Source organism: Mustela lutreola, chromosome 4 (assembly GCF_030435805.1).
Source record: "Mustela lutreola isolate mMusLut2 chromosome 4, mMusLut2.pri, whole genome shotgun sequence".
NCBI lineage: Eukaryota > Metazoa > Chordata > Mammalia > Carnivora > Mustelidae > Mustela > Mustela lutreola.
Genome location: NC_081293.1, coordinates 52,601,580 through 52,621,565, shown reverse-complemented (window position 1 = coordinate 52,621,565; position 19,986 = coordinate 52,601,580). Strand labels below are relative to the sequence as shown.

At 39.5% G+C, this 19,986-nt stretch overlaps 1 protein-coding gene across 2 annotated transcripts in view; it reads left to right on the top strand.

The window, feature by feature from the left end:
• VCL (vinculin) overlaps positions 1-19,986 on the top strand; it is a 116,788-nt gene that overhangs the window by 73,534 nt on the left and 23,268 nt on the right. For both annotated transcript variants that reach the window (XM_059169844.1, XM_059169845.1), the window contains exons 7-12: positions 7,847-7,937; positions 8,802-8,949; positions 12,408-12,561; positions 13,241-13,416; positions 17,873-18,063; positions 19,670-19,869. In XM_059169844.1, coding sequence (XP_059025827.1) covers positions 7,847-7,937; positions 8,802-8,949; positions 12,408-12,561; positions 13,241-13,416; positions 17,873-18,063; positions 19,670-19,869 — 960 coding nt within the window. The remainder of the gene's footprint in view (positions 1-7,846; positions 7,938-8,801; positions 8,950-12,407; positions 12,562-13,240; positions 13,417-17,872; positions 18,064-19,669; positions 19,870-19,986) is intronic.

Genomic DNA, 19,986 nt, shown 5'->3' with positions numbered 1-19,986 from the left:
GTCCCCTCACCCTTTATCTTGAATTTCCTCCTGGCCTCCAAAAAAGTTGGTGGATTCCTGCTAGATCTAGCCTCACAGCAGTGGTCTTGTGCGGCTGCTGTTCTGGTCTACTTCTCCCTGTCTAGTGACTGGGAGAACAGAGGCACTTGGGTTTACACTTACCTTGTAGGCCCAGGATATGAGCAGTGGGGGAAACACACTGTCTCCAGGATCCAGCTTCCCCACGTGTGACCCAAATGGGCCCCCCAGCAGGCTGGTAGCAAAGAGAAGATTTGTCGTATGACTTCCATTAGGTACCCAGTAGGGTTGTGTTTGTTCTCCAGGACACCAGTAAGGTAAGATCAGAGCCAGGGTCTGAAAATTACATTGCCCAGAAAGTGAATCTAAATATGCAGAAGGAAATTAGCTTCTCTTACCTCTGGATTTGTTCACAGAGGCACAAAGTTCTTGAATGAGTTTTCAGATCGTGTTTTAAATCTAGATGGTGAAATCGTTTTAAGTCTTTGGTATTTTACTTAATTTTGCTTTTGCATATTTGACAACTTTCATTTCCCTGTTATGACTTCTTTATGCATCTTTTTTTGTTCTCTTGTTTGTTTTATTCTTTTTCTCACATTTAGAAGGTAAGCTTTTTCTTGCCCTCTAGTCTCTTTTACGCTTCAAAAGAGAAAAAAGCATGTCTGTGAGGTTTTCTTGTGCTGTGTGCTGTGCCTTTTTCCGTGTGCCGGTGTGTAACACTGTGCTCGAACATTCGTCCAAGTGTCATTTCATCTGGGACTCAGGGCTGTGCCGGGTGGAGTGACTCTGGCTCACACTGAGCGTTTCTTTGGGGAAAACAGAAGAAAAGACATGACGATGGGATATCAGGCTTTCTATATTTGGTGGGTGCTTTCATCTTTTTGAACAGGCTCCTAAGAACCATTTTGGCCAGGTCATTCCCACTGACTTCATTTGAGGGGCAAGTTTCTCTCAGTAAGCTGGGTGACCTCCAGGTGGCCTGTGTGGACCCTGCTCTTGGGAAATGAAATTTCCTGCCGATGTCATCTCTCTATTTGCATTTCCTCCCGGTCTCCTTTGCAGGCTCTGGAATTTTGCTTTTGGAGATGTGTCATTGAGGTTTTCAACCTATTGTGAAAATGAATAGGCTCAGGAGTTTAGATGGGGCACCTGTCCTTCACAGTGATCCTAGTCTGCAAAAATCAAAAGGGGACAAGTTAAGTGTATCTAAAGTTTCTCCTAACTTCAGTCTGTGGTTCACTGCATGTTCTGCTAAGCTGTGAATCAGCCGTGGTTCTCTATGACCTCACCTTCCCCTAACCTAATCTCTTTCCTTATTCTCTCTCCTTTGCTTCTAGCAGATGAGAAATAGCAAAAAAGAAAAAAGAAAAAAAAAAAAGAAATAGCAAAAAAGAGGAGCAGGCCTTACACTCTCAATGTTTATCTGTGTTTGGAGGGGGAAAGTTAACCATCATCTAGTAAATAGGGGCTGCTGAGCTTTATTTAGTGCCAGTGCCATTGAGAGATGCTTCCTTTTTACAAAAAATGTGGTCAGTTGAGTTTTTCAGGACAAGGATGAGGCACCTGGGGAGATACACAAGGGAAACGGACCTGGTCCCTGCTGTGGACATTCTTGTAGCTGTCTCAGTTTTATGCTGATCTGGAAGGAATCAGACAGTTGACAGGTTCTGCAACCCTTAACTGTCAGAATGAAAGAAAGAAAATAAAATTAGTTTGGCCCAAAGCAGCTCAAGTACATAATAACATCAGAATGAACAAGAAATGTTTATTTTTAAATCTCAATTTGTTTTTGTTATACATTTACCTGGTTCAAAAATCAAAATGCTATAAAAAGATACACATGACAAATCTTACTTCCCACCCCATCCCCATCCACTCTACTTCTGCCTACCCTTTAAGTGTGATTGTTTTTATTAGTTGTAAGAGTAAGTCGAAAGAAATTTTTACCTTGAAAATGGAAACTGGTAACTAGAATTTTGGTTATTTTTCAGTTTAATAACATTATGCATCTTTCACTGCTTGACTGTAAGCAGTAAATTAATCAGACCTTGTGTCTGTCTGTGGCCACTGGGTCCCTTTTCTATTTAACACATGCTATCTTTTACCTCCTCTCGACCCTACCAATTAAGAATTAACTTTGTCTTACCATACTTGTTTCATGCTTCCCCATTGGTGCAGTTTTCTCCTGGAAAGTGATGGTTCCTCTAGAAAAGTGGGGGAAGAAAGTAAGTGGAAAAATTTTTGGTAAAAGCGCGTCTTGCCGAATAAGTTAAGTTTTTAAAGAGGCAATGCAGTGGGTGATTATTTTACTTTTCATACCTACATTCAAATGACAGAGTTACACATTTAAAAGTGTACTTTGAGTTTAAACAGCTCATTTCGTTTTGGAAATAACAATTTTCAAAAAAAAAAAAAGAAAGAAAAGAAAATAACAATTTTCCCTTCCTGAAATAACAGTCATCGTATAGTGATCATTAAAAATTAATTTAGGGTACATTATGAAACAAACTAATTTGTGGATTACACACAATTCTAATTCTGCCCTTTGTAAACTTAGCAATCTATACTTAATCCCTCTTGTTTTTGTATTTATATTAGTTGTTTCTTGATGCATGCTGAGAATTAAGAGGAAGTGAGAAAATTTTTAAGCTAAGAATTTTTTGAACCCTATGTAGGCGCTTCTACAAACTGCACCTTGAGTCAGTACTTGCTGTTTTTCGGAATTAGTTCTTGTGGTGAATTCCTGGCACTGAGGGCCTAGGCTGGTGGTGGGCTAAATGTAGTGACTGATTCAGATGTCTTGCACAGAAGACTTCTGTAACCTACCAAAGAAGGAAATATTGGTTAGAACATGTGAGCCTCTAATACTCTTTCTTAACTACAGACAGCTGAGGTTTCAAGGTTGATTTTTATTTCATTTTTGAAAAAATAAGTATGTGAGGTTTTTTTCTTTATTATTAGAATGTCTACTCTGAAAATAAAACATGATTTAAGATTGAATCAGTTAATTAAAATGATTCTACTTTAGGTGTTTTATTTTTATTACCGAAATATAGTTGACATACAGTGTTTTATTAGTTTCAGGCATACACATAGTGATTTGACAATACGTAAGCTTGTTAATGAGTCTAGGAGTGTTTTATTTTAGCAGCTAATATAGTAAAGGACTTAGCTCTTGAAGTTAAATTCAGGCATTTATAATATTTTAGCTCCTCCCCTCAAATTGGAGAAAAGCCCAAAATGTTAGAACAATTGACATTTCCCTCCTGATCCAAGTGATCTTTCAGTTGGTACATCTGATTGTTCACATACAGTTGGCATTGAATTTTAGAGCTGGGAAGGTATTCTTAAAGAGGAAGAACTAAAGCCTGGGAAGGTAACTTACCAGAAGTCTCAGGGGTAGAGAACTTTCTCTCGTCACTTCATTGTAATTTGTAAGATCTTGTTCTACTCCCCTGTTTATTCTTTCCAGAAACATCTTTGTTTACAACACTGATTAAGGGGTGGAAATGCCATCAGAGTGGGAAGGGTAGGGAGGGAAAGTATCAGTGGGAAAAGGGAGAGTAGGTTGGGCAGCAAACAAGAGGGAGTCCTTGGTCCCATATTGAGATTTTTCTAGAGCCTGGCATTGTAGGACCTCACTTTTTCTACCAAAGTTCCATTTGATTATCTCTAGGAGGAAATCTGTGGTTCTCTGTACTATTCTGTGTTCTTTAGATCGAACTCTATATTACATTTTAGGAGTGTTTCAATTCCTGGGAGAGCATATAAAAAGGAGTTCTTTTAAGGTTGTCCTTCCACCTTTTGGTGTATGTGGGACAGAGCCAAGCCAGTGTGGTTTTTCATTTAAAGCCTGACCTCCTAAGAGCTTTACTGTAAAGGGGACCTTGGAGGAGGTGACCAGATCCCTGCCAGCTGTCCCCAAAGCTGCATGCCTAAATCTGGTCTTTTTAACACTCACTCTTTAAAGGGGGGGGGGGGGGGCGGAGAACAACAGAAACCCAGATAAGAGATTGGTGGAGACTCTTTCTTTCCCAAATTTGAGATTTTACAGAGAAAATACTCAAATGAAGATGTGTTTTTCTCTCCTATTTTGTACCCACATTGTACTCTGGGTACTTAGGCATGACATAGTTTAACTGAAAGCTTTGTGGTACATAGTATGGTTGACCACAAGGTTATGATTATTTCACTCTTTATAAATATATCTCAAAATTGACTTCTAGGGGTGCCTGGGTGGCTTAGTGGGTTGGGCCTCTGCCTTTAGCTCGGGTCATGGTCTCGGGGTCCTGGGATCGAGTCCCACGTTGGGCTCTCTGCTTGGCGGGGGACCTGCTTCCTCCTCTCTCTCTCTCTGCCTGCCTCTGATTTCTCTCTGTCAAATAAATAAATAAAATCTTAAAAAAAAAAATTGACTTCTAGTCCTGGTTGTTCAGTGAATTGGTTTATAGCATATCTAGGATTCTTATGCTGCTGATGACAGTTCTGTCAATTCCATAATAAATATTACCCTTCAAAAGAAGTGTATATGAGATTCTTATAAGACCAAAATATTTGTTCCCACAGACATTTTTTACTTTAATAGATATGACATTAAAGTGTAATATGTTTAAGATTTTATTTATTTGACAGACAGAGATCACAAATAGGCAGAGAGGCAGGCAGAAAGAGAGAGAGGGAAGCAGGCTCCCTGCTGACTAGGGAGCCTGATGCGGGGCTCCAACCCAGGACCCTGGGATCATGACCTGAGCCGAAGGCAGAGGCTTTAACACACTGAGCCACCCAGGTGCCCCTAAAGTGTAATATGTTTAAATGATTACTCAAAACTTGCTCTGTAACAAAAGAGTCTAAGGTGGTCCTTTCAGTTAGTGTTTTAGGTCATCAGAATTGTTTAAAATTGAGGCTATAAAGAATGGGTAACTAACTGAAATTCCCAATTTAAAAAATGCAACTTCATTTCAACTTTGCCATGGGTCATTTTTAGGGAAAAATGAGCACCTCTTAATTTTAACTTACTGATGTCACATCATCTCCCACTCAGAAGTAAATTATTCACTTCCTGAGAATTAGATTTTTTCCTTGAAGTGTGGTGGCCAGTCATGCTTTAGTAGGGAGAAAAAATACAGTGATTTTTGAGATACCGAATAGAGCAAAGCTAATTTTTCCATTATGTTCCAAATCGATTTTGGGCAATGAAGAATAAAATAAGTCATTTTGGGTAGTGAGGTTTAAGAATTTGATTTCTAGATCTTATTTTCTGGGCAGTATTAACCAAATCCAAAATCAACAAGACAAAGCCTTGCTGACTATTACAGAAGGTTAGAAGAATCTTCAGCCACTCTTTCCGGTAAAAGAAAAAATTCATGAGTTTTATTTAATCTAAAATAGATAGGTTTGATGCCAGCAAACCTGAGGTCAGTTGAGTTTGTAGGACTGAGCCCTTGTTTCTTAATTTGTAAAATAAAATTATATTTAAATTTGAGGTTCAATGAAGTAACGAGGGGATAACAATATCTAAAACAGAACCTAATATGTAAGAAATCCTCAATTAAAGTTAGTTTCCAAACTATTAGCCTTATTTCTTTTTGATTTTTTTTTTTTTTTTAAGTAGGCTCCACATCCAGCATGATGCTCGAACTCATGACCCCGTGATCAAGAGTTGCGCTCTGTACTGACTGAGCCAGCCAGGTGCCCCCAAATAATAGCCTTTAATGCTAGAGTAGACACAAAATATTTACTCTTTGTTCCCCTTGAATTTAGACTTTTGAAATGAAATCAATCTCATTTTTTTTCACTCTAAAAAATAATAATGTGCTAGAGAAATGGTTAACAGATTTTAAATCCTTTTTGCATGGATATAAGTTCTCTTTAGAGTGTGCACATACCTCCCTCGTAAGAGCTGTGAATTTTTTTCTTACTGTACCTAGACAAAGTCCTGTAATTTGTATTAGACCCTAAAGGCTGTCTAATTCTCTGAGGTTGGGAGTTCCCTGAGTCTCTCTTTAAACAGGTATTGATTTGGGTCTTGCTAATCTGGAATCAGGCCAAAGCTGACTTTTAAAGGCAGGGTTTCCTGTGCAGATTAACGTAAGACAAGATGAAGGAGGGAAATAATTGAGCCATTTGAGAATGAAAGCTCTTAAAAAATGCCATTTGTCTACTTGCACTAATTACAAATGGATTTCAAAATAGATACTCAATCCCTTCTTTTGAGAGATAACCTCCATAATTCCATATAACTTGATAATAAAACATAATTTTATTTACTTTTTTTTCAGTAATTTAATTCATTTCTGTTAAGTTTTGCCGAGACTGAGAATTTGCTGTTTAGAAGCCTTTGATAGCCGAGGTTAAAACAGGAGAACGATCTGTTTCTGTTCAGATTGGAAGGGAGGAAATCCTAAAGCTGAGAGTCCTTAAAATTGAATAGGTCCGTTGGAAAAGTTGTGGTCAGGCTACTGACCTTAAATTAAGCCTCTGAGCGCTATCCTCAGCTTATTTTGTCCTAGTGCTGGGTCTTGTTTGGATCAGAAGTGGGGATGCTCCTCGTGCCCCCATGTGGAAGAGTAGTGGTACCACACCTTTAAGAACCCCAGTTTTGCAGGACCAGAAAGTGAAAAAAAAGTTAGGGATTCAGGGCATTGCCTAGAATTCAGAGGTTAACTCTGTTCTTCTGTGCATAGAACTCTGTAAGAGTCAGTTCCCTAGAGCAGAAGGGAGGTCAATTGTCTTTTTGTTTTGTTTTCTTTTATTCTGTTTTATATTTTAGAGAGAGATAGAGAGTGCGGGCAGGTAGGGGGCCGAGTGAGAGGGGAGAGAGAATCCCACCCAAGCAGACTGGGTGCAGAGCATGAAGCTCGACTTGGGGCTTGACCCCAGGACCCTGAGATCATGACCTGAGCTGAAATCAAGAGTTAACACTTAACTGACTGAGCCACCCACTCACTTTTCTTTTAAAGTGTTAAATTGAGACTTAAGAGATAGCCAGCCTGTCACTTGTGCGAGTGAACACATGAGTATTTATTATATTGTTCTCTACATTCTTCTGTATTTTAAAAACTTCAGCAAACAATTGGCGTATTTTTAAGTCTGCTTCAGCTTTTCATGCTTATGTCCTGGGTTTAATGCTAACCATTTTGCATCCTGATTGTAAACAGTCACCTGAGACCCACTTATTTTATCCTGCCTCTTCTTCTGAGTTAGGATGGTGAAGGGAACCAAGAATGAGGAGGATGAGGAGGGCAGGGAAGGGCAGAATAACACTTTCTCTTTCTTGCATTACATGGAGTGGTTTATTTGTGGAATTAAAACTAAATTGCTAGATTAAAATTTTCAAATTTTTTGCCATCTAGTGATGCCAAGTGTAGCGAAGTATCACCTAGAGTTTGTGTATTTCAGAGCAAGACGTAAAAGTACTGTGATTTGTGGTGCCATGTGCTAATGAGGCTTCCCGGATGCAGGGAGGGCTGCGGGGGAGGGGGGCTGTGGTAGATGAATGTGGAATGGAAGGCTGATAACGAGGCATGTGACCACAGGGCTTTTTCCTGCTGCAGACATGAAGCATCTCTTGGCTTGAGTGATTTTTACCAGTTTTCACAGTTTAGCAGTAGAGAGACCAGAAAACAAAATAGAATTAACTGAAGATTTGCATGCACCATGCTGCATTTTGACAGAAATAAGCATTCTGGTGTGATGAAAGTATTTTTAAGGCTGTCGTAGGACTCCCTTAGCTATTGTATGTTAAGTGCTGTAACGTTTCCTCTGTCTTACTTTGTATGATGGTATCTCCGTTTTTTGCAAAGAATGTAATTGTATTTCTTTTCAAAAGGACACTGAAGCCATGAAGAGAGCACTGGCCTCCATAGACTCCAAACTGAACCAGGCCAAAGGTTGGCTCCGTGACCCCAGTGCCTCTCCAGGTAATCCTCTGATTCTGCTTTTCTGATGGATACAATAAAAAGCTAAAAATCAAGGAAAGAAAGAAAAAAAAGAAAGAAAGAAAGAAAGAAAGAAAGAAAGAAAGTAAGAAAGTAGTGAATCTTCCCGTAATCTCATAATTCTGAGATAACTACTGCAACTTTTAGGAGCATGCTGCATGTTCTGGTAGTCTTGACTCATTGAAGCATTACTGGTCCTTAGAAGGATAAAGGACAATGACTAGTCACCTCTCACCATGGAGGAATTAGCCAAGCTGAACTGGGCATTCTTTGCCAGATTCTTGGTTCACTTCTTCTCTGAATTGGAAAGGTAATTATTTTGAATAAAAACTCTTTTAGTCCCCATTGGGCAGATTTCCATTTATGTCAACAAAGTACTTAATTAAGCAGATTAAATGGTGATGCCAATAAGAATTAGAAAGCAAAGTTGACTTATATAAGGACCCAAATGGATTATTGAGCTAGGTTTTATGGATTTTCTAATCTAATATTCAGTTTTAGATTAATATTTGAATGAATACAAAAAGCTTAATGGACGTTAGAGGTGCTAAATAGTATTAAGTGAGTAGAGCCTATTTTTGTCGTCCATATTCTTACCACAAGCTGCTTATCATCTTCAGATGGATATGATTCCAAATGTCTTTTTTAGAAGTATATGTGGTTGAAACCTCACCCTCTGGTTTAAGGGCACTGCTTGGCTGTTAGCGATCGTATGTATCGTCTTCTATTCACTTGTCTTGTCGTTTAAAATCATCCATTCCTTCATGAATGAGATGACTTGTAAAGCATCCTTCCTAAATAATTAATGCATCAACAGTGTAGATATTGAATATCTCTTTATTTTAGGGGATGCCGGTGAGCAGGCCATCAGACAGATCTTAGATGAAGCTGGAAAAGTCGGTGAACTCTGTGCAGGCAAAGAACGCAGGGAGATCCTGGGAACCTGTAAAATGCTGGGGCAGATGACTGATCAAGTGGCTGACCTCCGAGCCAGGTAAATTTGCTCTGCTCTTACCCTAGTTAGGTGATGGATAAGGTGGAACTCTCGATAGAGTGTTTAGAGAGCAGGTCTCTGCTAATTTTACTATGTTCTTTTGGACTAATGGATAACACAGATTATTATATTCTGTTCATTTGAGATCGAAGTGAACTTTTCCTCTGATAAACTTTTAAAATAGGCAGATGCCTTGTATAGTTGAAATTGGAATAGAAATCTAGTATCGTAGTTTCTAGCTGTAGACTTATGATGAATAAGTGGTGAAGTCTGGCATGGGTAGGTGTATGTTTTATGAAGGATGGGTAAAAAGAAACAAAGAGTGAAAACATTGGAATTATTTCACATTATTTAAAAAAAACAGCTAAGTGGGTTATCGTGTAAGTTGGTTATTTCTAGGCTGTTTTGAGTTTCTATTTCATCATTATTCATTTGGTTTCATAATTCTTTTACCTACTTCAAGACTTGACTTTTAGAACTTTCCTGCTATAAACTAAATATATATAGTAAGCTATTAAGAAAACTCAGAATAATATAGGCTTTTTTGGAACTCATCCACAGCGTCAATGAAGTGTCTGAAAGATCCTCATTTTTATGGAATTTTGTAATATGAGTTTAGGGAAAAACTGAAATGTTGCTGAGATACTAGTATAGATGAAGTTTAATTTGGCTTCAAGAATGTCATGAAACATTTTTGGATAATTAGAAGGTATAGGATCTCCACAGAGACAGGCCTCAGAAACGCCCCTTGACATGTTACTAATGTGCACTGTTATTAGACCTGGTTTCAAATGTATTAGCAGAATAGACTTAAGAAGCACCTGGTTGGCTCAGTCGTTGGAGTGTGAGACTCTTGATCTTTTTGTGAGTTTGAGCTTTGTGTTGGATAAAGAGATTACTTTTTAAAAAATCTATATCTCTCTATATATGTAGTTCTTTTTTTTCAGTTTATTTATTTTTGAGTAATCTCTACACCCAACGTGGGGCTTAAACCGGCAACCCCAAAACGAAGGGTTGCACACTCCACTGATTGAGCCAGCCAGGTTCCCCAAGAATACAAGTTCTTTTTTTTTTTTTTTTAAGATTTTATTTATTTATTTGAGAGAGAGACAGTGAAAGAGAGCATGAGAGGGGAGAAAGTCAGAGGGAGAAGCAGACTCTCCAAGGAGCAGGGAGCCTGATGTGGGACTCGATCCCAGGATTCTGGGATCATGACCCGAGCTGAAGGCAGTTGCTTAACCAACTGAGCCACCCAGGCGCCCAAGAATACAAGTTCTTAAAGGAGTGGTTCTTTAACCTTCTCTGGGTCAAAGTAATTTTTATAATCTGATGAAAGCCATTAACCTGTACCTAAAAAGAAGCCCATAAATGTGCCATATAATATTACATAGAATTTCCAGAGGTACGTGGATTCACGGTAGGGCTGGAAGCTCCAGGGGTTTCAGGTCAAGAGTCTCTACCTTGTAGGGAGAAGGAACTACATAAATAAATGTGATCTCATTGAGCTCAATGGGCCTTTTTCTCCTGCTGGGAAGCAGTCTCCCCTGTCATGAGCATGACAAGAACTTTACAGAGAGGACAAAAAGGAGTTCTGTTCCTGTTCGGAGAAATGCCAATGCAGCTTGACAAGATTCTTGGCTCTTCTGATTTCTCACTGCTGGCTCTTTTGTCTGCAGCCTTTTCACAGTGTGGTAGACAGTTCTCACTTGGAATTCTCAAATACACAGTTGTATGTGTTTAGAGAAAGATGAATTTGAGCAAGAGAACAAGGTGGTTGCTGTATGGGACTGACCGTAAGTCTGTAAAGAGAAAAGACTCACACAGTGATGAGGAGTTACGGGCCTCCTTCACACTGGAGCCTGCAGTGTCCTTTCCTGATGAAAGATTAGCGAGCTATCTCCCTGTTAGCCCTTCTTAAATATGCCTCCATGTTTAACATTTTCGTGGCTGAGGCTCAGCAACAATTTCCTCGTTGATAAGCTTCTTTTCAGTCACCTAGGGTTTCTAGGTTGTAAGGATCTATTTTTCCTGCCACGGGACTCATAAACTTTTATTTTGAATGAAAAATTATGTAGCCCAGAAATATTTTTATATTTTCACAGCCGGACTTTTATACCAAAAAGGTTTCTCCAGCATGAATTACTAGAGTTGAAGGAAAAAAGCAAATTAAATTGTAAAAGGTCCCAAAAGTCTTCCATTCCTCTGCACATAAAAGGGAAGCCTCAAGTATAAGTACCTGGCAATTAATATGACTGAGTTCATTATTTCAGATACTGGTGTAGATGAAAAATAAAGATGAATTTTAAGAGGACAAGTAAATGAATGACTGGTCCGTGCTTCATTTAAGAGAAGCAGCGATGTTGTGGAGTTCATCCTACAGTCAGAAGGTCAGGTTAGGAATATAAGCTTTGCCATTCTACCGGCTGATCAAGTTGTCACCCTGTCATGGAGAGTTTCCTAGGCCGAGTGGATTAAAACACCTGAGCTTATGAAAAGGTAGCAAATCTTACTTCATTTTAACTTGAACATTCTCTCACAAAGAGAAAACAAGTGTCTAATAATGCACATCACTTTTAGTAGCCTACCACTTCTGAAAGAGGAAAATAGTAAAATTAGTTCTTCAGGAATTTGATGGGGGGGGGGCAGGAAACCAGTTTCTTGTCAACAGTGCTTTTCGCCTGCCTCTGTACCAACTGTTTTGATATTTATAGATTGCATAGGAACAGAAGGTAGACATTTAAGATTCTTATTAGGTTTATTATAATAATAATGAGACTTCAGTAACAGTAGTAGTCATATATTTGTATTGCTTTATTGCCGTAGTGTTTCCAGGTTAATTCTTTTGCTTAAAGCCACTCTGTTCGGTAAGCAGGGCGAGAACTGTTACCTCCCCACCCATCATTTTATAAGTTAGAAAGCTGAAGCCCATCGTAAACAAGGTTCATGGCTCCCAAGAGTAAGGATTTGAACACAGATCTGTTTGGTCCCAGTGTGGTGTGCTTTCAGTAACACTGTGTATACTACCTCCTGAAACATTTTCAGTGTATACTTGCCCATAAATAAGACAGTCTAATGGGATTTTTTTTTCCCCAAAGCACACATTACTATGGTAACAAACCCTCCATAGCAAGAAGATCACAAGCACATTTTCCCCCTGAAGTTCAGACTTGATTATGTAATCACCATCAAGAGGAGAATCATTATTACCAAAATTTGCAGGCTGGTCTTTAAAGTGGTACTGCCGTTCCAGAAAGCTAATGCATATTTTTAAAAGTGAAAGGAGAAAGTAGAGGGTTTTGGTGTTCTGCTTTATTTCTGCATTTTCTTGTGCTATCCCAGATGTACTGGAGGAAAGGAGAAAGACAAGCAGGTTAACAAAAATGGCATATTTGTGCATCTCATGATATCTTGCCAGTAAGTATTTGAGAGAGTACAGTGACAGCATCTGTTTTGAGCAGAGGACAAGGGGCCTCACCCGTGGCCATGCAGAAAGCCCAGCAGGTGTCGCAGGGTCTGGATGTGCTCACAGCAAAAGTGGAAAATGCAGCTCGCAAGCTGGAAGCTATGACCAACTCCAAGCAGAGCATTGCCAAGAAGATTGATGCTGCTCAGGTAGTAACGATTTTCAGGAGAGGTGGGCAATAAATGAAAAATGTTCCGTAACTATCCTACATCTCTGTCTGTCTGTCTGTCTCATTTACTGTGGGTGATTGACGGGTGTTTCTAAGGGATGACCGATTCCCTGCAATTACCAATGTTAACCCTTCTGCTCCCACCACAAGTTTAGACTCCTGTTTATCTATACTTTGAAATAGAGATCTTAGTTTTGAACACTTTGCTTAGTTAAAAGGAAGTACTCTGAATACCGAGAGAATACTACTAGCTCCTGGTATAGATCACAGTGTACAAAAACTGGTCTTCATCTTAAAATTCCCAGCTATGTTTGGTCATAGCAATGCTAAAGGGTTAAAATTTTCTGCTGCTGCTCTCCTATAAAACAATTTTCAGGCATTTCACAGAGAAACACAAATGTTTGGGAAGTTCAATTAATATATAAGTCAAAGATAAGATGAAGCTTGTGAAAGTGTTTATTCTTATGGGGATGAAAATCACTTATAAGAAGATGAAGGATCAACCTGATTTTACCTGAGCTAAGAACCTGGGTAAAAAAATTAGAATCAGCATTATAAAATGGTCACTGGTGTGCCTTGTGATTACTTTTGAAATCTTTCTGATGCCTTGGTTTATGAGGAGGTCTCAATGTGCTTCTTTTCTGTTTCTGTGTATGTAGAATTGGCTTGCAGATCCAAATGGAGGGCCAGAAGGAGAAGAACAGATTCGAGGGGCTTTGACTGAGGCTCGGAAGATAGCAGAATTATGTGATGATCCTAAAGAGAGAGATGACATTCTACGTTCGCTTGGGGAAATATCCGCTCTGACTTCGAAATTAGCAGATCTACGGAGACAGTACGTATTTGATTTCTCTCTTTTCTTCCCCAGGCACATAATTAGTTGAATGCTGTAGGTTAAGCGCATGTCTGATGTTATTCCGCTATATTCTCATTGATTCTGTGTGACATGGTTAGGTCAAATATTACTTCTATTTTATTATTGACATAACTGAGGTTAAATGATTTCTTGCTGGTTACATGGTTTTAAAAGAATAAATTTCAGAAGAACTCCTTTTTTGAGATCTACTTTTTAATTTTTTTTTTTTTTAAAGACTTTATTTGAGAGAGCGAGAATGAGAGAGAGAGAGAGCTTGGGAGGGAGAGGGTCAAGGGGAGAAGCAGACTCCCTGCTGAGCAGGGAGCCAGATGTGGGATTCGACCCAGGGACTCCAAGATCATGACCTGAGCCGCAGGTAGTTGCTTAACCAACTGAGCCACCCAGGCGCCCTTACTTTTTAATTTCTAAGCTAGGACTTTCCCTGCTATATCATGTTTGTGGCATAACCATTTCCCAGGCATGAGGGAAATACTTTCTGTGGCTATCTAAGAAAAGATTCTGTGGAGGAGGGCGGGGCACAAGAAGATGCTTTCTTCTTTCCCCAGCAGTGTTATTTCTTATGCAAACATTATAAAAGATTCTTAAATACAATGTCCTCACCACAGCTGCTGCTTTTTAAAGACGTTCATGGCATCTACTTTGATTATATAGAAAAGAAGTGTTGCTTTTGTTCTTTTGACCAATATTTTTCTCTCTTAAACAAACTGCAGCATGTGCTAAAAGAACATTAAAAAAAAATACAACGTCAGAAGTAAAAGTTGCTTCTTCCCCACCTCGGTCCTCCAGCCTCAGCCCTTCTCCAGGGGTAACCATAGTCAAGTATTTTGTGAGATTTGGCTTTTCATGTAACTTGCATATTTCATTCCCTTTTCTTCCATGGGACAGTACTCTTTCTTCAGTGACTGGTACCTTGAAGTTCTTTCAAGTCTTATACTGACCAAGGGGACAATGTTGGTTAAGAAGGCACATTCCTGCGTAGCTAGAACTGTGAAATAGGAGATGGGTGGGAGCAGAGTAGATACACTTTAGGCAGGAGGTTATGATGGAGACCAACTTAAATAACAGCTCAAGTTTTTTTTTTTTTTTTTTTTTAAAGATTTTATTTATTTATTTGACAGACAGAGATCACAAGTAGGCAGAGAGGCAGGCAGAGAGAGAGAGAGAGAAAGAGGGAAGCAGGCTTCCTGTGGAGCAGAGAGCCCGATGCGGGGCTCGATCCCAGGACCCTGAGATCATGACCTGAGCCGAAGGCAGCAGCCCAAACCACTGAGCCACCCAGGCACCCCAGCTCAAGTTTGATTGTATACCGAGCTCTATCATTTGAGGATCACTGTTTTATACCTCAAATCTTGAATTGTTTAGGTGGAGAAAATAAATAATTTGACAATTGTAAAATATAATGTCTATAGAGTTAGATAGATCTATTTCTGTTTCTTACTATTAATCCATTTATATAATCTGTTTGCATTCTTATTTAAAAATACTCAAAGGTGGGGCGCTTGGGTGGCTCAGTGGGTTAAAGCCTCTGCCTTCAGCTCAGGTCATGGTCCCAGGGTCCTGGATTGAGCTCCGCATTGGGCTCTCTACTCAGCAGGAGCCTGCTTCCCTTCCTCTCTCTCTGCCTGCCTCTCTGCCTTCTTGTGATCTCTCTCTCTCTGTCAAATTTAAACAACAACAACAAAAACAACTCAAAGGAGGGGTTCCTGTGTGGCTCAGTGGGTTAGAGTCTCTGTCTTCAGCTCAGGTCATGATCCCAGGGTTCTGGGAGCAAGCCCTGCATCAGGCTTTCTGCTCAGCAGGGAGCCTGCTTCCCCCCACACCCTCGCCGGCCCCTCTGCCTGCCTCCCTGCCTACTTGTGGTTTCTGTCTGTCAAATAAATAAATAAATAAATAAATAAAAGCTTAAAAAATAAAAAACTCAAGGAGAATATTTGTTTTAAAGATCCTCCACAATTTCATATACATACCAGATACTCATTAATGTTTCTTAATGATGAAGAAAGAATTAATGGTAAGAGTGTTAAGGGCAAACCTCCCTGTGTGGTATATGCCATCATTACTTTTTTTTTTTTTAAGATTTTATTTATTTGACAGAGAGAGACACAGCAAGAGAGGGAACCCAGGCAGGGAGAGTGGGAGAGGGAGAAGCAGGCTCCCTGCTGAGCAGGGAGCCCCATGCAGGGCTTGTTCCCAGGACCCTGAGATCATGACCCGAGCTGAAGACAGATGCTTAATCACTGAGCCACCCAGGCGCACGCCATCATTACTTATTACTATAATGTATGCATGTACATAGCTTCCTGTACATGATCAGAGCCATGATAAACACCTTCTTTGTCCAGCTTTATAATGGAGAAGATATAGAAATTTAAAGTCACAAAGGAGTTCTTTTCTTTTTTTAAAGATTTTTATTAAAGATTTTTATTTATTTATTTGACAGACAGAGATCACAAGTAGGTAGAGAGAGAGGAGGAAACAGGCTCCCCCCTGTGGGGCTCGATCCCAGGACCCTGAGATCATGACCTGAGCCAAAGGCAGAGGCTTTAGCCCACTGAATCACCCAGCTGCCCCTCACAAAGACGTTCTTAAGAGAGTCTCTAAATTAGTCATTTTGGCAGGCAGACTAATATGTTTATGTTTATTGGTGAGACAGATTAAGATTAGCCTGAAATTCTCTCGAAGTGGACTTGAGATACAGAATGCATCAGACTTTCTGTATGTTCATAATGGTTAGAATCTGCAGTCTTTGCAGTGGGATTTTGGGGGCAGTAATCTCTCTTTGTGATATATATTGTGGTTTTTCTTTTTATTTCTATGTTGATGCTATTGTTGAAGTTCTTTGCTTGCAAGGAACTAACTCAAGTAAGAAGTGGAAGTTTTTTAGAAATATGTAGAGGCATCTAATGGAACTTAATTGTTTGAAGTATGGCCAAGTCTGGGGGCAGCCCTAAGTTCCTTCCTCCATCTCCTAGTAGCTGTATGGTATGCTGTCTCCTTCACTCTGTGTGCTGAATTTGTTTGGGTTCTTCATCTAGCTTTGACCTACCATGTCCCAGGCTTAGTATGACTTTCTATTTCCAGATCTACCACTAGTTGACTATGCAGTGTTTTTGAAGTTTTGAAGTATGGACAGCCTACCCTAGAATCAACCGGAAAAGGTTGTAAAAAATGTATACCCTGGGCCCTACACCAACATACTTGATCAGAATTTCTTGATGGTGGGTTTAACAATCTGCCTTTAAAACTAAGATTCCAGGGGCACCTGGGTGGCTCAGTGGGTTAAGCCGCTGCCTTCGGCTCAGGTCATGATCTCAGGGTCCTGGGATCGAGTCCCACATCGGGCTCTCTGCTCAGCAGGGAGCCTGCTTCTCTCTCTATCTCTGCCTGCCTCTCCGACTACTTGTGATTTCTCTCTGTCAAATAAATAAATAAAATCTTTAAAAAAAAAAAAAAAAAAAACAACTAAGATTCCAGGTAACTCTTATGCACACCGGAAGTAGATGACTTGCTTGACGATGGCCGTGTTGTCTTTGAGTTAGATAACCAGTTCAATCAGTTATGGTGAAGACGAGAGAATTGCTTGATAGCAATGTAAGTATCTAAGAGGGAGGACTCGGGAGGTCAGATGGAGTGCCTGGGTTTGAATTCTGAGTCCACCGAAGGAAGTGATAGGACCTTGGGTGAGTTGTCCAACCTTTTAGCACCTCAGTTTTGCTTTTTTAATAATGGGATAATACTGGTATCTACCTCAAAGGGTCGTTGTGAGGATTAAATAATATAAGAGTCTTTGCAATAGTACCTGTCAGAGTTGGGACTCCAGAGACTGTACTTCCAGGCGACTGGGTGGTTCAGTGGATTAAGTGTCTGCCTTTGGCACAGGTCATGATCTCAGGATCCTGGGATCAAGCCCTGTGCCAGTTTCCCTGCTTAGCGGGGTGTCTGCGTCTCCATCTCCCTATCCACCCACCTTCCTACCCCTGCTCATGCTCTCTCTCTCAAAAAAGAAAAGAAAAAAGATTGTACTATTACTGGTTCTATTATAACTAGTTCTATAACTACTTCAGTTACTGTTATACAACATAAATGGCTACTTGGGCCCACCTAGTTTCTGAGGGAACTAGCATTTCCCATGATGGCTGACTGAGTGATATTTGATTCAGCTCAGCTGACCAAATGGTTGAGCTTGACTGAGGTAGACTGACTCAAACTCATATTTAATGTTTTAACTGGGATAATGCAATCTGAATTTAAATAATTAATTTCTTACTTTAGTGCCAAAGAAACCACTCTCCTTCCAAACTAAGCTAATAATAATCATTAGCAATTTGTCATCTCATTAGCATTTGTAGAGCAATTCAAATCATCTCAATGTAAATAGTGTCTGACAGAATGGCTTTTTTTTTTTTTCTTAAAGGGGCAAAGGAGATTCCCCAGAGGCCCGAGCATTGGCCAAACAGGTGGCCACAGCCCTGCAGAACTTGCAGACCAAAACCAATAGAGCTGTGGCCAACAGCAGGCCCGCCAAGGCAGCTGTCCACCTGGAGGGCAAGATTGAGCAGGCACAGCGGTGGATTGATAATCCCACAGTGGATGACCGGGGCGTTGGTAAGGCCATAAGTGCACTTAATCCTCATTAAACTGGTCTCAGGGAAAAGGAAGAAGTTGTGGATAGAGATCTTGTTCATCTGCACTTGGGTGCAGAATGGGTTCTTCAGCGACTGGTGAGTAAGTCATTCTACAGTGGGACTCCATTTCCAAATGTAGCCAATATGATTCTTGTGATTTAATAAAAAAGAATTAGCAAATAAACGATTTTGCTTTGGGCAAATAGAAAGGTCCTCAGGTTGGAATTGAAACTTTGAACTAATTTTTTCCAGCCTCTGTCTACTTCCATTCTGTTGTATTTCGATTGCAGTTCTTGGAAAATATCCAGTTAAATGTAATTTTTGAAAATAAGTAAGAGACACTTAGCTACTGAGGTTATTTTCATTTGTAAGGGCTCCTGCACCACACAGTCAGTGGTAGAATTGATAACCGAGAGTTTTGATTTTGGGGAGATTTTAAGGATGAATCTGTAAGAATTTAGGTCATTTTATGATAGCAAGCCAGCTGAAGCTGAGAGATCTATTTACTTCATTTGCTGTGTTTGTTGGATAAAAAGATAAATTTTTAAATTGGTGATTCCCAGTGTTGAAGAATCAGACAAATGTATAATTTACTGGGGGAGGAATAAATTGGTATAAACATTCTGAACAGCAATTTAGTATTACGTGTAAAGAGCTTTAAAAAAGTTCATACTCATTGACTTAGCAATTTGAGGAGTTTATTATAAGATATAATCAGACATTTTCTAATGATTACATACAAGAATGTATATAAGCAGCATAAATGTTTAATAATAAGTAAGTGATCAGTAATTATAGTTAATATGATATTATATAGATTTTGAGATCATGGTTTTTTAAAAATATTCAGTGATGTGCAAAAATGTTCCCATTAAATAAAAAAAGCAAGGAATATGTAAATGTAATGTATAATCTCATTTTTGTAAAAGAGAAATGTATATTTGTATAGGAATGTGCAATGCATTAAAAAAGACTGAAAGATTTGTAATGACATGGATAGATCTAGAGGGTATAAAGTTAAGTGAAATATGTCAGTCAGAGAAGGACAAATACCATATGATTTCACTCATATATAGAATTTAAGAAACAAAACAAATGAACAAAAATTGAGACAAAACAGAAAAACCAGACTTAACTGTAGAGAACAAATTGATGGTTACCAGAGGGGCGGTTGGTGCGGGGAGGATGGGTGAAACAGGTGAAGGGGATTAAGGGTTTGCTTAAGTGATGAGCACTGAGTAGCGTGTAGAATTGGAGTCACTATTTTGTATACCTGACACTGACATAAGACTGTATGGGAACTATACTGGAATTAAAATTAAGTAAATAAATATGAATAAGATACTTTTTCAGAAGACAGGAAGGAAATGTTTAGCCGTGTCAATCTCTGAGGATTATAGGTGGATTATCTATTCTTATTTATACTTTTCTGAATTCCCTAAATTTTTCTATTGTTAGGGACAAAAACTCCACTAAATGTTATTATTTAAAAAAAAAATAACCAACAACAGAGTAGTTTAGCACAAAGGCACTTCAGTTGCCTTGTCTGAGTCTGTGTGAGTTATAGCATTTTCCTCTGGATCCAGGTCAGGCTGCCATCCGGGGCCTTGTGGCCGAAGGGCATCGTTTGGCTAATGTCATGATGGGGCCATATCGCCAAGATCTTCTTGCAAAGTGTGACCGCGTGGACCAGCTGACGGCCCAGTTGGCTGACCTGGCTGCCAGAGGGGAAGGAGAGAGTCCTCAGGCGAGAGCCCTTGCCTCTCAGCTCCAAGATTCCTTAAAGGTACAACTTCGGAGCACATAGGACATTTCTCCACTTCCTGTTTTTCTTTGCGTTTTTTTTTTTTTTTTTTTTTTTTTTTTAGTTAACATATAATGTATTCTTTGCTTCAGGGGTACA